Source organism: Oncorhynchus mykiss, chromosome 4, assembly GCF_057628025.1.
Source record: "Oncorhynchus mykiss isolate SJ-2025 chromosome 4, ASM5762802v1, whole genome shotgun sequence".
Lineage (NCBI taxonomy): Eukaryota > Metazoa > Chordata > Actinopteri > Salmoniformes > Salmonidae > Oncorhynchus > Oncorhynchus mykiss.
In genome coordinates this window covers 24,703,470-24,717,616 of record NC_143025.1, presented here as the reverse complement: position 1 = coordinate 24,717,616, position 14,147 = coordinate 24,703,470, and the positions used below count along the sequence as shown (strand labels likewise).

At 42.1% G+C, this 14,147-nt stretch overlaps 1 protein-coding gene across 4 annotated transcripts in view; it reads left to right on the top strand.

Annotated features, from left to right (window-relative positions):
- LOC110521562 (FAS-associated factor 1) overlaps positions 1-14,147 on the top strand; it is an 88,712-nt gene that overhangs the window by 30,278 nt on the left and 44,287 nt on the right. For all 4 annotated transcript variants that reach the window (XM_021599186.3, XM_021599185.3, XM_090231560.1 and 1 more), the window contains one exon: positions 8,092-8,175. In XM_021599186.3, the coding sequence (XP_021454861.3) occupies positions 8,092-8,175 (84 nt within the window). The remainder of the gene's footprint in view (positions 1-8,091; positions 8,176-14,147) is intronic.

The following is a 14,147-nucleotide window of genomic DNA, read 5'->3' as shown; positions in this document are numbered from 1 at the left end:
GATTGCTGAGAATGTTTTATTTAATACATTTTAGAATAAGGCTGTAACGTAACAATGTGGAAAAAGTGTTCACTGCCATAGATTGATACTTCTAAGTTGTACCTAAGAAGGTAAATTAAACAAGTGTTTTGTTTTATAGAGGATATAGTTCGTAACATAACAATTTTTCTAAATCTCAATTCTTCTATTTATTTAAGATGTCATAGTTTAGAGCAGTGGTCACCAACCTTTTCTGAGTCCATATCACTTTCACAGTCAAAAAGCATGTCAATCTACTGCCCAGAAAAATATTTTTGAAAGTGTCTTAAAAAATGTAACATTAACCCAATAAAAACAGTTCTGAGGTTTGACGCATGAGGTTTGACCAGTAGGATTAATACATTAGCACAGCATATTGGCTATATGCCTGGCCTGCCAGTATTGTTCTTCGCAGACCATAATATATTTCAACATTTGCGCTTTGACAACGAAAGAGAAGGTGCTATAGCACTTGCGAGGCACAGCTTAGCATAAATTGAAATAATTTGCTAATTTGACTTTTTATTTTACTGGATTAATGGCACCTGCATCTGATGGTCATTGTGCTTTCGAGGCAACAGGGATCTTGGAAAAAACGGATAAATCATGACATCAATGAACTTCAAGTCGAAGTTGGATGACCTTCCAAAACAATTTTTCCCATCTTGTTTTTTTTTCCCAGTTCCCAATTGTCTGGAATGCACCAAGTCCACAGTTGTTTGCAACACGGCATTAGTCTCAGCGGAGGGAGCGAGATCGCAGCAGAGGATCCGCTTCTCACGGTCCATGCTCTCTCCTTCCTTTGGTGAGACTGACCGGAGAGAGGGGATACAGTCTTCCTCTTGATGGTGAAACTCGAGTCGCACCACATCTGCCTTAGGCACAAATTCATGTTGTTCCTATGACCAGAGAATGTGAAATACTCATTGATATTAAAATACGATGGCCTGCTCATAATAACAAAAACACAGGTCTATCGACAGGCCTAAATTAACACCTGCCACCTGCGAGTTGATTTTGTTATTGGCTGGTAAAATGTCTATTACCAGCCACTTTGGCGGGTGGTCAGGGCTCCACAGTGTGAATACATTTATAATAAAATGTTTCAGTAGCTGTTTTCAAAGTACTTGTGCTGTTTTGTTTCATAGCTGGTAAATGAATAGCACAAGTCAAAAGAACTACGAATCCTTTGTAGCCTATTGCGCTGCGCACAGGCATAACAGTTTGTCTAATTTACTTGAAACAAACGTCTGCTGAAGTGAGAATTGTTTTTATTGGCTATTTACATTGTTTTGTTCTCAAGGTTGCTTGTTTTTCTATGTTTGAGTTTCAACTGCTAGGAAAGAGAAGACAACGCTTCTAGTCAGACTCAATCTCACAGGCACCAATATGACTCGAGTGTAGTGATGGGTTGTTTGCGAATGAGTAGGCTCTTGTAGGTGAACGTTGGGAGCCGGCTCACATATCAGAAGAGCCAAATCTATTTCTAAAAATATTTGTTAAAAAAATATATATGTATGAATAATTAAAAATAATTTAAATTAATTGAATTTTTTTATATATATATATATATATATATATATTGGCCTAACTGCTCAAGTGCATGCACACATTTGTTCTGACTGTCTGCTCAGAGTAACAGCCACACGCTTAGCAGCCGAGGAGAGAGAGAGGAAGGACAGCTGTGAAAACAGCTGGAAATAGAGTCTGAAGCACAGTGGCATTTGGATGCATTTTAATGATGTCGACAATGTTAGAGCACAGTAGAATTTGCCAAAACAAAATCTCATGTAAAGCTGGTTCTACGCACAAGCTACACCGGCATATGCGAACTGTGCACCCAACTGTGAAGCTAGCTGTAGCGGAGCTTCGACAAACTAGCGGGCCTGCTAGTGATGGTGGTGGAGCCAGCACCTGCACACGTGGAGATGTATCCACTCAGTCAAGTATGTGTACTCCGCGACCCACAGCAACGCAGTTTTCTATGGACCAGTTTATGCCAAAGTCTGTCTGTAGCAAGACCAGGCCAAATTGATATTGCATTGGCTAAAATGATTGCCACCGATTTCCAGCCATTTTCGATCATGGAGGACAGAAGTTTTAGAAATTATAGCTATAGTCTAAATCCAATATACACAATTCCAAGCAGGAAAACACTTTCAAAATCACTTATTCCACAACTTTTCGAGAGCACACAGGCTTCAGTGTGGGAAAGAGTCAAAAAAGCTACTGCAGTTTGCCTTACCGCTGACTGCTGGACATCAAGGGTAACCACTTCTTAAATGTCAGTTACATGTCACTTCATTGAAGATTTTTCAATGTCTAGCTGTCTTCTGGACTGCTTTGAGTTCAGCGACAGACACACCTCAGAGAACTTGGCAGAGGAACTGTTGAGTGGCCAGAGAATGGCATGCCTTGCCCACACAATCAACCTGATTTGTAAGATGCTCTGAAGGTGATGAAGCCCACTGTGGACAAAGTGAAAACAGCTGTGGAATACTTCCACAGGAGCACAGTAGGTGCTGAAAAAAGAAAGTCTACACGCCAGATGGGGATGCCTGAGCTAAGGCCTAAACAAGACTGCACTACAAGATGAAATTCAGCATTTTATATTTTGAAGCGGTTTCTTGAGTCAAAGGATCTCTACCCTGGCCATTGTCAATGCACCTGTTGATGCTCTGACCCAGGAGGAATGGGAGGAGGTGTGCGGAGTCCTGGAACCCTTTGAGCAGGTCACTGTGGAAATCAGTGGAGAGAGCTACAGTAAGCAGCTATTACTACATATGTATATGAGCAGTAGATGAGAATGTAGTATTAGAAGACAAAACATGAACCTGAACTAATAAGTTACTGTTCTCTCTTTTCAGCTATATGACAGCCTCAAAAATGATACTCCTGTGTAAGGGTCTGCAACGAATCACAGCCAGTCGCCGGAGAGAAGCAAATGTAACCACAGGACGTGACCGAGTTGATGGACACCCTATGTTCATCAATGGACAGAAAGTTCCACAGAAGGGAATATAATCATGTGCTATCAGAAACTGTTGCACTTGACCCCAGGTTTAAGAAGTTAGCCTGCAGTGATGCCAGAGCGATTGAGGCTCTTCAAAGAATAACCTCAGCAGCAGGGAGGGACAGTCCCAGCTGGCTCAGGCACCAGGGCAACAGGAAGAAGAGGGATCAGATGGAGCAAAAGCACCAGCAGTAGTGCCACAAACGTCTGCTGTTTGACGAGAGAGCAACTGGGGTTGCAGCATGAAGGAATCCCTCAGCAGATGCCATAATGGATGTCCGATCCTATTTGGCTCCTCCAAATAGGATCTGCAGATCCTCTGAGCTGGTGGAAGAACAAGGCCTCGGTCTACCCGCGGCTTACTAAAGTCATGACAGGGTGACTGCATAGTGGCCACATCCGTTCCCTCTGAGAGGGTCTTCTCGAAAAAAGGACAAATAATTGCTGTATGCTGCTGGTTATAACATGGCAATAAAGAAGAGAGAAGCGGGACCAGTTTAATGTTTTAAGTGGGATGCTGCAGTTTTGCAAATGATTTTTCTTTCATATGGTGCAATATTATATTATGCTGTTCAGATTGTATTAGTTTTGAATGGTTACATTTATAAGCACTTTGTTTATATACATTAAAAAATGATACTTTAAATGCAAATGTTTTGTAACCTTTTTCATAAACCAATACATTTTTAAATTGATAATTTAATTAGAATTGTTTTAATACCAATCAGGCAAACTGTTTGACATGAAAATATACAAAACATATATTTTTTTAAAGAGCCGTTTGGGAGCCAAAAGAGCTGTCTCTTTTTGGTGAGTTGAGCCGGCTCACTGAAAGAGCCGGAATGCCCATCACTACTCAAGTGGCACAACCACGGTAACCCCCCGCCCTTCTTACGGCTGAAGTCCCGTTAACGGGATCGATTTGACAACAGCCAGTGAAAGTGCAGGGCGCTGAATTCAAACAGAAATCTCATAATTAAAATTCCTCAAACATACAAGTATTATACACCATTTTAAAGATAAACTTGTTGTTAATCCCACCACAGTGTTCAAAAAGGCTCTACGACGAAAGCATACCATGCGATTATGTTAGGTCAGCGCCTAGTCACAGAAAAACACAGCCATTTTTCCAGCCAAAGAGAGGAGTCACAAAAAGCAGAAATATAGAGAAAATGAATCACTAACCTTTGATCTTCATCAGATGACACTCATAGGACTTCATGTTACACAATACATGTATGTTTTGTGTGATAAAGTTCATATTTATATCCAAAAACCTCAGTTTACATTGGCACGTTATGTTCAGCAATGTTTTGCTTCCAAAACATCTGGTGATTTTCGCAGAGCGCCACATCAATTTACAGAAATACTCATCATAAATGTTGATGAAAATACAAGCGTTATACATGGAATTAAAGATATACTTCTCCTTAATGCAACCACTGTGTCAGATTTCAAAAAAGCTTTATGGAAAAAGCACACCATGCAATAATCTGAGTACAGCGCTCAGAGACCAAAACAAGCCATACAGATACCCGCCATGTTGTGGAGTCAACAGAAATCAGAAATAGCATTATAAATATTCACTTACCTTTGATCTTCATCTGAATGCACTCCTATGAATCCCAGTTCCACAATAAATGTTTGTTTTGTTCGATAAAGTCCATTTATGTCCAAATACCTCCTTTTTGTTTGCGCGTTAAGTTCACAAATCCAAATTAACAAGGTCGCAGGCACTTAGTTCAGACGACAGTTCCATTACAGTTCGTAGAAACATGTCAAACGATGTATACATTCAATCTTTAGGATGTTTTATCATAAATCTTCAATAATATTCCAACCGGACAATTTATTTTCCTTTAGAAAGGAACAGAGTTAATGGCATTCTGCCAGACACCTGACTCAAACAGCTCTTATTCGCTCCCCCTTCACAGTAGAAGCCTGAAACAAGGTTCTGTTGACATCTAGTGGAAGCCTTAGGAATTGCAATCGGACAATGTTACACTCTATATTGGATAGGCAAAGACTTGGAAACCTCAGATTTCCCACTTCCTGTTGGATTTTTTTCTCTGTTTTTTTGCCTGCCATATGAGTTCTGTTATACTCAGACATCATTCAAACAGTTTTAAAAACTTCATAGTGTTTTCTATCCAAATCGACTAATAATATGCATATCTTCGCTTCTGGGCCTGAGTAGCAGGCAGTTTACTCTGGGCACCTTATTCATCCAAGTTACTCAATACTGTCCCCCAGCCATAAGAAGTTAGAGGCAGTGGATTTAAAGAAAGTTTTATCTCATCTGTGATATTTGGGTAAACGACTCCGGTCACAAAAAAAATAAAATAGCGGGCCAATCATATTTTGGCTGGTAAAAAAACTGAATGGCTGGTAGATTTGTTTCCATTTTCTTTTTTAAAAATCTACCTGCGACAGTGGCTGGTGGACCCAAACGTTAATTTGATGCCCTAGCTATGGATACATTTGGCTACTCATTAAATTGTGGCTGCAGTGTGAGGGGAAGTAGAGAGAAGCAAGTTTTATGTTTGGGCAACCCCTCAGAAATGTCTGAGGGAGTCAATGGTGGTGACATGGTTTGGCCAGCGCAGTAGGCATACTAGATTTAGCCACAGATCTCCCGGCCGTGTAGGCGGAGTTTGTGTTTTCAGACATGAAATAGTTAAAAATGTGAACACTTTGCTTACATGTTGCGCAGGGCTTCTGAATCAAGTGCACCTGCCCGACAACAGCGCAACACAAAAAAGGAGGGCCTTTATCGTTGGCATTCCTACAGAAATGTTTGGTGATTGACTAAGAATGAAGGTGACCACAGATTTTAGAGTATCGGTTAATCCTTTGGAGCACAATTTATATAAATAAAAATAATAGTAAATAACGAAAGTTATCCTGGTCTTATATTGATTTTAGGGCAGCTTCAGACAGAATTAGCCAATATGGTCGTTATAAGCAAACAGGATGAGCCTAATCACTCATTCAGTAATTTCCCAACTCCCCTTATATTTTACTCATAGTAGTTTTGTTGAAACATTACTTTGTTTACATGTCAAATTTCAGTTGCTTGCTAATCATAACATTATAGGTTCTTGTTTTCTTTGTCTCCTTGAAGTTCTGTCTACTATGCTCAAGTCAGAAAATTGTGAGATTGTGAAATATTGGAGTTAACATTTTCAGTGTATAAAACATTAGGAACTCCTTCCAAATATTGAGTTGCACCCTTTTGCCCTCAGAACAGCCTCAGTTCATCGGGGCATGGGACTCTACAAGGTGTCAAGTGTTCCACAGGAATGTTGGTCCATGTTGACTCCAGTGCTTCCCACAGTTGTGTCAAGTTGGCATTCTTGATACACACAAGAAACGGTTGCGTGTTGAAAAACCCAGCGGCTTTGAGTTCTTGGTACAAACCGGTGCGCCTGGCACCTATTACCATACCCTGTTCAAAGACACAAATCTTGTCTTGCCCATTCACCCACTGAATGGCACACATACACAATCCATTGTCTCAAGGCTTAAAAATCCTTCTTTAACCGTTCTCCTCGCCTTCATCTATACTGATGATGAAGTGGATCTAACATCACCTGGTCAGTCTGTCATGGAAAGAGCATGTGTTCTTAATGTTTTGTACACTGAGTGTATAGGAGTATGAGATTGGGCTGGCCTGATAGAGTAGGTCTGGTTAAGGTGCCATGGCCTGCTTGCAGTCATCAGGACCTCTGTATGGGCATTAGTTTGTTGTTTCTCTGAGGCTGCTTTAAGCTCTGACTGAAGACGCTTCATTACAGGCTGGGCGCTAGTGTTTACGCCTGCCTGACGGTCAGCACTCGGAGGAGAAATCCCTGTAGCCCTCTGGTCAAACATGGATATTACACTCTATAATAACACTGGCCACCTAGCCTGACCCCACTGCATGTGTTTTCGACTTGCGTCCTGCTTCAGAGAAGAGAGAATGAGTTTTGAATATCATGATCCCATGTCAGTTCTTATGTATAAACTTTTACCAATGCAGGTTCAGGATGGTTCTTACCAGTTGACAACCCCAACAAAAACACTTGTCTGCAGTTGAAAAAATTAAGAAAAATAAATATGGAAAAGCACTCTACTGAGGGATGTTTGCTCCTCAATCATTTCTGAAATGGTAGTAGATGTTGGGGCTCTGTCTTATACCTTATTAACTAGCAATTTGCTTTAGATCGACTTGATATTAGCAGATTGGTCTGAAAATGTAATCGAGGCTCAAATTGAACTTGAGTTCACACACTCCCCATAGACCAGTGTGAGCGCTGCATGCTTTGCTTGGCATCCTCTGTTTTTGTAACATTCTTGGAGTTTCCACGTCTATGGGCACGAGCCTTCCGTCTCACCAAAGATACATCTCCCTCTGAGTGTTAGAGGGAGGATTTGGCTGTGTGTGGAGGGAGCTTTCCACCACAATGGCCAGTTTGCTCAACATCAGTATCTGCCCCCGCAGGGTAGTGCATTCTGCAGGCGTAATGCGCTAGAATCCAGCGACCAACACGCTCAGACGACGCCTGCTTTGATCACCCTTGGCCACTGCACATCAGGCTGGCGTTGGGCTTTAAACCAACAGGCCAGGGACGGTTGAGCGTGTCGCTCGGGGACGCTGCTAACTGTTTAAAAGCATGGAATGTTATTAAATGCAAATACACCGCGCATGAATGGGAGAAGAGAAATACTGTTAATTTCAGAGCGTGGTTCTGTTGTTCCTGGGAATTAAGCGAGGCATCCGCAGAATGCAGATAACATGGGGGCTCTTTCTCTGTCCATTGTGCCCTCCCGCCATCTTTGTTATTCCCTGTGATGCTAAAGTGTGTGGCTATCTCTCGGTCTCCTGTGAAGGTGTGGAAGGAACTGTGAAAGCTATGCCGACAGCACACACTGATGTTTTGTCTATTTTTGTCTATTTTACTGTTTTTATAGTCTGGTACAGCTTACTTACTGATATTTGCTGTTTAAAATTTGTTTGCTTCACGTTTGATAAACCTGAAATGATTTTCATAATTATTTGCCATTGTCATTTTTTTCAGGTAAAGCGGAATGTTTCAGACCTGATAAACATCCCAGTGCGACACCAACAATGGGAGGGCTGGCCTGCTTCGGCATCTGATTCAGTAAGGAAGAAATACACACCATGTCTCTTGGGAACGACAATTTTGTCGACAGTCTTGAAATGCATGAGGAAAATGTGTTCCCATGTTTTCATTTCACAATATATCTCGTCAAAGATGGTCTTCCAACAGGCCCATTTGACATGTAGGTCTTTATCTGCTGAGCTGTCATGATTTAAAGGTTCAAGGCCCTGTTAGTTTTTTCCATGAAGGCTAGGCAAAAGCCTATTATTTTACAATATGTAGTGAATCCCAATTGAGAGAAACTGTTCAATGTTTTCAATGCTGAAACCATCTGCCCAGATGTTGAAACTAATTAAGTTGTCAAAGACTGTCCCCCATGTCCTTCTGTCTGTAGACATTAAAGCTCACATCATTGAGTGTCACTGACCTCTCCTGCCCGGGGTCATGGTTCCCAGCCATTCAGCTGAACTTAGTCAAAGTGCTCAGAAGCGGTCCTCACACGAAGACCTGAGGAACCCCAACCCCCCCCCCCCCTCGTGATTTTATTTGACAGCTTAGGCCTATATGTTCCCTTGCTAATTGTTTGGATGGATATGCAACTGTGCTGTTGTGCACACATTTTGTTGGTGCCTTAAATGTAATCTTTGCTTTTTGAAGTATAAGTTCTTATTTCAGTATTTTATGGCATCTTCACTACACCAAACTGGGTTTGCATGATTAAAATATATAATAACATTTCTGTTTTAGATATAGTAGTACAGAGTTCAGTAACCTGTTCTGTAAGTGTTTTTTGGTTCAGATGGGAACCCACTCTTTTCCCATCTACACTCAAATTATATTTGACATATTGAATGAAAAATAACTGACTGTTTTTTATTTTCTGGTGAAGCTTTTAGGACCTGCTTGGTTGCTCTCTTGTGAAAGCAAATAGGCCTACATTGCAACCATGTATTTTCCTGTAAGGCTGAGACAAAAGGTTCTACTTCCTTTTTGTTCCAAATTGTTTGCTCTTTGTGTGTCTTAAAGCTAAACGCAGTGGCCAAAGGCAACCTCTCAAATGACGTTGTAGAAAACATTAGGAACACCTACCTAATATTGAGTTGCACCCCCTTTTTGACCTCAGAACAGCCTGAATTTGTTGGGGTATGGACTCGACAAGGTGTCGAAAGCGTTCCACAGGGATGCTGGCCCATGTTGACTCCAATGCTTCCCACAGGTGTGTTGTGGACCATTCTTGAGACGCGGGACACTGTTGAGCACGAAACGCCGTCTGGCACCTACTACCATACCCCTGTTTAAAGGCACTTAAATATTGTCTTGCCTATTCACCCAATGACACGCATACACAATCCATGTCTCAAGGCTTAAAATCCTTCTTTAACCTGTCTCCTCCCCTTCACCCACACTGATTTTGAAGTGGAATTAACAAGTGACATCAATACGGGATCACAAGTTTTACCTGGATTCACCTGTTTAGACTATTTCAATGAAAGAGAATGTTTTGTACACTGTATATTTTAATTGTTATCCATCTCTTTCATTCGACGGGCACTAATAACTCTTGCTGAGAAATCAAGTCCAATCAGAAACCACAGTAAAGTGTACAATGTCACTTCACAGCCGTTTGGGTTCCACCATCTCTCACTTCCCAGAATATGAGTGAGGCTGCTTATCAATGAGCCTGGATTTGACCAAAGTGCTAAGGTAGCTTGGGGATTAATAGAAAGTGGGTGTATGTCATAGGCATGTGCCTTGCCATAGCCTGGCTAAGGTGGCTCTCTGCTCCCATGTTTCCTGGGAAGAGATATTAAAAGCCTTGATTGCAATAATGGCCCTCTCCAGACCCTTATTGAACTGTCTCTCTGAGCATTACACAGAAAAGCCCTTGCATGCCAGCCTGGCTGTTTCATTGCAGATCTCATTAACCCCGCCTCATCTCTGGGGATTTGTACCAATAAACATGGCTTCAAATTACATTTTCAAGGAGTCAGAATCAATGACTACTCCTCAGCTCTGCTTTCATTATTCTCAGCGTATGCTTTCACTTATTGTTTTGTGTGTGTGTGGGGGGGGGGGGGGCAGAATTCCCTTTTAACGTGTAATAATTTTACGTTTATTCAATTTGTAGATCAATATTGTTCAAACCAAGAGGTTTTATTACCACCCGGCAGTTTTATAATTAAAGACCCAAGACCCGTTGCAATATCAGAAATTATTGCGTGAGTGTCTACGTTCAAGTGAATGTGGAGGGAAAAAATTCAGTCACAGATAAACGACATCTACATATTTGTTAGATTACAGGCGTTATATTGGTGATGGCATAGTCATGTACTGTACACTGCTGGAGCAGCTCTCTGGAGTTAAAGATCATTTCACAAGCTCCGCTGGGCGCCACCTCTGCCAGCCACTCCAACCCACACAGCCTTTTGGCAACCAATTGCCAAGAGTCACTTTCATTTAGATCCTTGTGAATGTTGAAAATATAGGCTTTGAATGGTCTAATTATAGATTTAGCAGCTAATTGATTGACTTATTTGACCTACTTCTGTTTTATAATTGTGCTTTACGCTCAAATTGAAATGTTCTAAGATTGTTGGGTTGCTTTTCTTTTTTTTGTACATGAAAGCAAACCGGGTAGGAGCTTACTTTTGGAGAAATGAGTTATTTATTTCTGTACTTCACATCCCTGGTACTGTGCCTTCATTGTGTGTAGCGCCACAAAAGGTTAGCCTACATAAAAATGAAATCCGAGCAGGAAGAAACCTCTTGTTTTGGTTGGCAATGTGATTCAGTGAGGTAACTTGATATTTCAAATGGAAAGGAAGTGAAATATAATCACAGAGAGTAAAGGGAAATGCAAGCAACCTGGCCACAGAAATGAGAGGGTGATGCTCATTTGCAGTATAAGCCTATATCCATGGTGCCTTACATTATGATGAAGCTGATGCTCAAATCAAAAGATGTTTGGGATTGGCTGGGATGAAAAACCAATAAAGGCACATTTATGAGGAAACAGTTGTTCCTTGAGGTAAAGGGCCGTTGACTCCCTTGGTGTGAAAGATGATTGGTCTGTTGTGAGACCTTCTTATTACAATTTCCTTCCTTCACATCTCTGAGAAATCAAGCCGAGCCAGGCGTTAGGCGCTCTGGCCGTTCTGATTGACAGGGCGATCCTGCACCTTTGGGAGTGATTGACAGACAGTGGGACATCCTTATTAGACTCTCTTGTTTTCTCTGCTGCCATAATTGCTGACATTTATCCAGTGTTTCATGGTGTTTGCTAATGTATTAATGCAGCCACTCTCAGAGGGCTCCGCGCCCGTCGCCGAGTCTCCCGGCTTTTAATGGATTCTCTAGTTGACAGGCCCGTGCAGGCTTATTGGGGCCTGCTGGTTGCCGTAGCGACAGGGCTCAGTGATAAGCTGAGAGAGAGCCCCCTGTGATTGCTGTCTTTAGGTGACATTCAGTGGGCCTAGACTTTGTGAGGGGGACATGAGCTCTTTGGAGGAGAGACTGTGTAGGCGGTCTCTATCCATCGCCCTCTAATGACCAAATACATTTGCTAATGCTACTTTGAGTCAGGGCTAAAAGTAAGGCGGTCTGGTACCGTGTCCCAGCAAAATAGATAGTGGGGGGTTAGGCTCATGTTTTACCGGTACGACTATCACAATAATTCAAACAAAATGTCAAAAACTGTAGGCTATTACACAATTATTTCTCATTAGTGTATGTCAGAGGCATGAAAAATGAGCGAATGGACTTGAAAACAGGTGGTATAGCCTATGCTCCACATTTTGCGAAGGCAGAGATGGGTGGCCGACAACACGCTCGCGGACAGCAGTATACGCATACTTTCTGGCCTAATGACATTTGCCAAATGTCATTACACTTTTTGGTGTTTTGTGTAACAGATGTCTTCTATTCACCACTGTTTTAGAGGATGAAATGTGCACGGGTAGCTTAGTAAAGGAGCCCTTTTGAAGTGATTATTTCACATTTGGAAGAGAACATGACTGGTTGTGTTTGCCACAATAAAAGGTAATAAGTTGTAAAAGTTCAATGTAAAATCTTTACGACCTGGCCCACACAGATCCTATGGAATTAATAGTGATTCTATATGTATTTCTATGATAAGGCCCACATTTACTTTGGTGCATGTGCGAGCACACACACCGGTCCCGTGCCGGGAAGACATATAATTTACTTTCACCCCTGCATTGATTGCTCTAATACATAAAAATAAAAAAATCATCCAAAGTGTTCCTCATTATCTTGGCCACTTCTTGGATCCCCTAGTCTGTGAGCATAGTGGTAGGCATGTGACAATAATGGAATTTGGAGTAATGTGGCAAATGGCCACAGTTGCCTTTTTCTTTCTTTTTTTTGAGCTTGAAATGCACCTTCTCCTAAAATTGAATTATTTAGTAGTTTGACGATTTATTTGAGTTCACGGTTATTGTCCATGATTGTCGGTTATACGATAATTGTGCCAGGGCTACATGGTGGTAAAACACCCCGCTGTTGATCCAGCAGCAGACCGGCATTCCTTTCCCACTGTGACTCTCTGTGGAGAAGCCGGTGATCAGAGTTGCCTGTGTGAACCTCACACACTTGGTGCAAGACCCCTGATCCTAATCAGGAGTGACATATCTGCAGCAGCAAGGAGGAACCTGAAAAGGGACCAACAGGTGTTTAGGGTGGGGCTTCTTTATTCTTTTCTTCTCTTCTCCTCCGTCTTTATTTTCTCTTTCTCAGGCTCTGTTGTCCCCCTTCATCAAAGAGTTGTTGAACAAGGTGCTATTGGGTCTCTGGGTGCCGTCAGTGCAGCTGTCAGTGGTAATTATCTCACTCACAGCCAGAGACCTAATCCAAACACTGCCTGAAAAAAAGAAACAGAAAGAGAATAAGAGAAAGAGGGAGAGAGGGAAAGAAAGAGAGCCAGCGAGGGGGGCTGAGAGAATTATTTCCCTGCATCGCTCCCCAATGCTTAGAAGCTTCAATGCAAGTGTTAATTAAAAGAATCCAAAAAAGAGGAGCTTGTTCATTGTGTAAGGATGGAAGAGAAGGTCAGTGTGGGGGGGTTAACCTCTCCCCTATGCCTTGCGGCGTTCCGTCACAGAGCTGTGGAGCTGCACTTGTCCCAAAGCATCAGTGGAAGGCACAGGGTCAAAGCTTGGCTTGGGTGAGCGCTCAACTTTTATTCCTTTTTTTGGGCACACATGTCATCCCTCCCCTCAAGGTCCCCCATTGACTGGGGAAGTGATCAACTTTATTTCTACACATATTAGGGCCTCGGAAGAGGAAAGCCTCTTATTGTCAAGGGGGTCCACTCGGCCGCTGTTAAATTCTCACGTTTGATTGCCACTCGATTGTCGAGGCTAGAGAAAAAGAGCATGGCATTCCTTCACATCTCAAAGCCGTCGTCGCTGTCCTGCTCAATGGGTCAGCCTCTCAAACCCCTGTGTCAATCATTTTCTTTAACAGCACTTTGCTTTCTATGGTCCACTGTTTGGAAATGTGCTATTTCAAACCAACAACGTGTGTCAACCTAACTCAATTTACAGTCTAGAATATGTCCATCCAATTCCTTTTTATAAATTAATAAAATCAACATGGCTACATAATGTCTACACCATTTCCTATGACCGAAAACAGCTTCTTGCCTCTCCGCCTGATACGGCAACTGGGGCCTAGCTCCCTGCCATCCAGAACCTCCATACCAGGCACACATTTTCAGACTCCAGCCACCCAGGCCATAGACTGTTCTCTCTGCTACCGCAGGACCCTGAACCAACAGGACCCTGAACAGCTTCTACGCCCAAGCCAAAAGACTGCGAAATAGTTAGCCACCTGACAATCTGCATTGACCTTTTTACAATAACTCACATATGCTGCTGCTACTGTTTATCTATCCTGTTGCCTAGTCACTTTATTCCTAGTTATATGTGCATATTTCCCTCAATTACCTCGTATCCCTGCACATCGACTCGGTACTGGTACCCTATGTATGT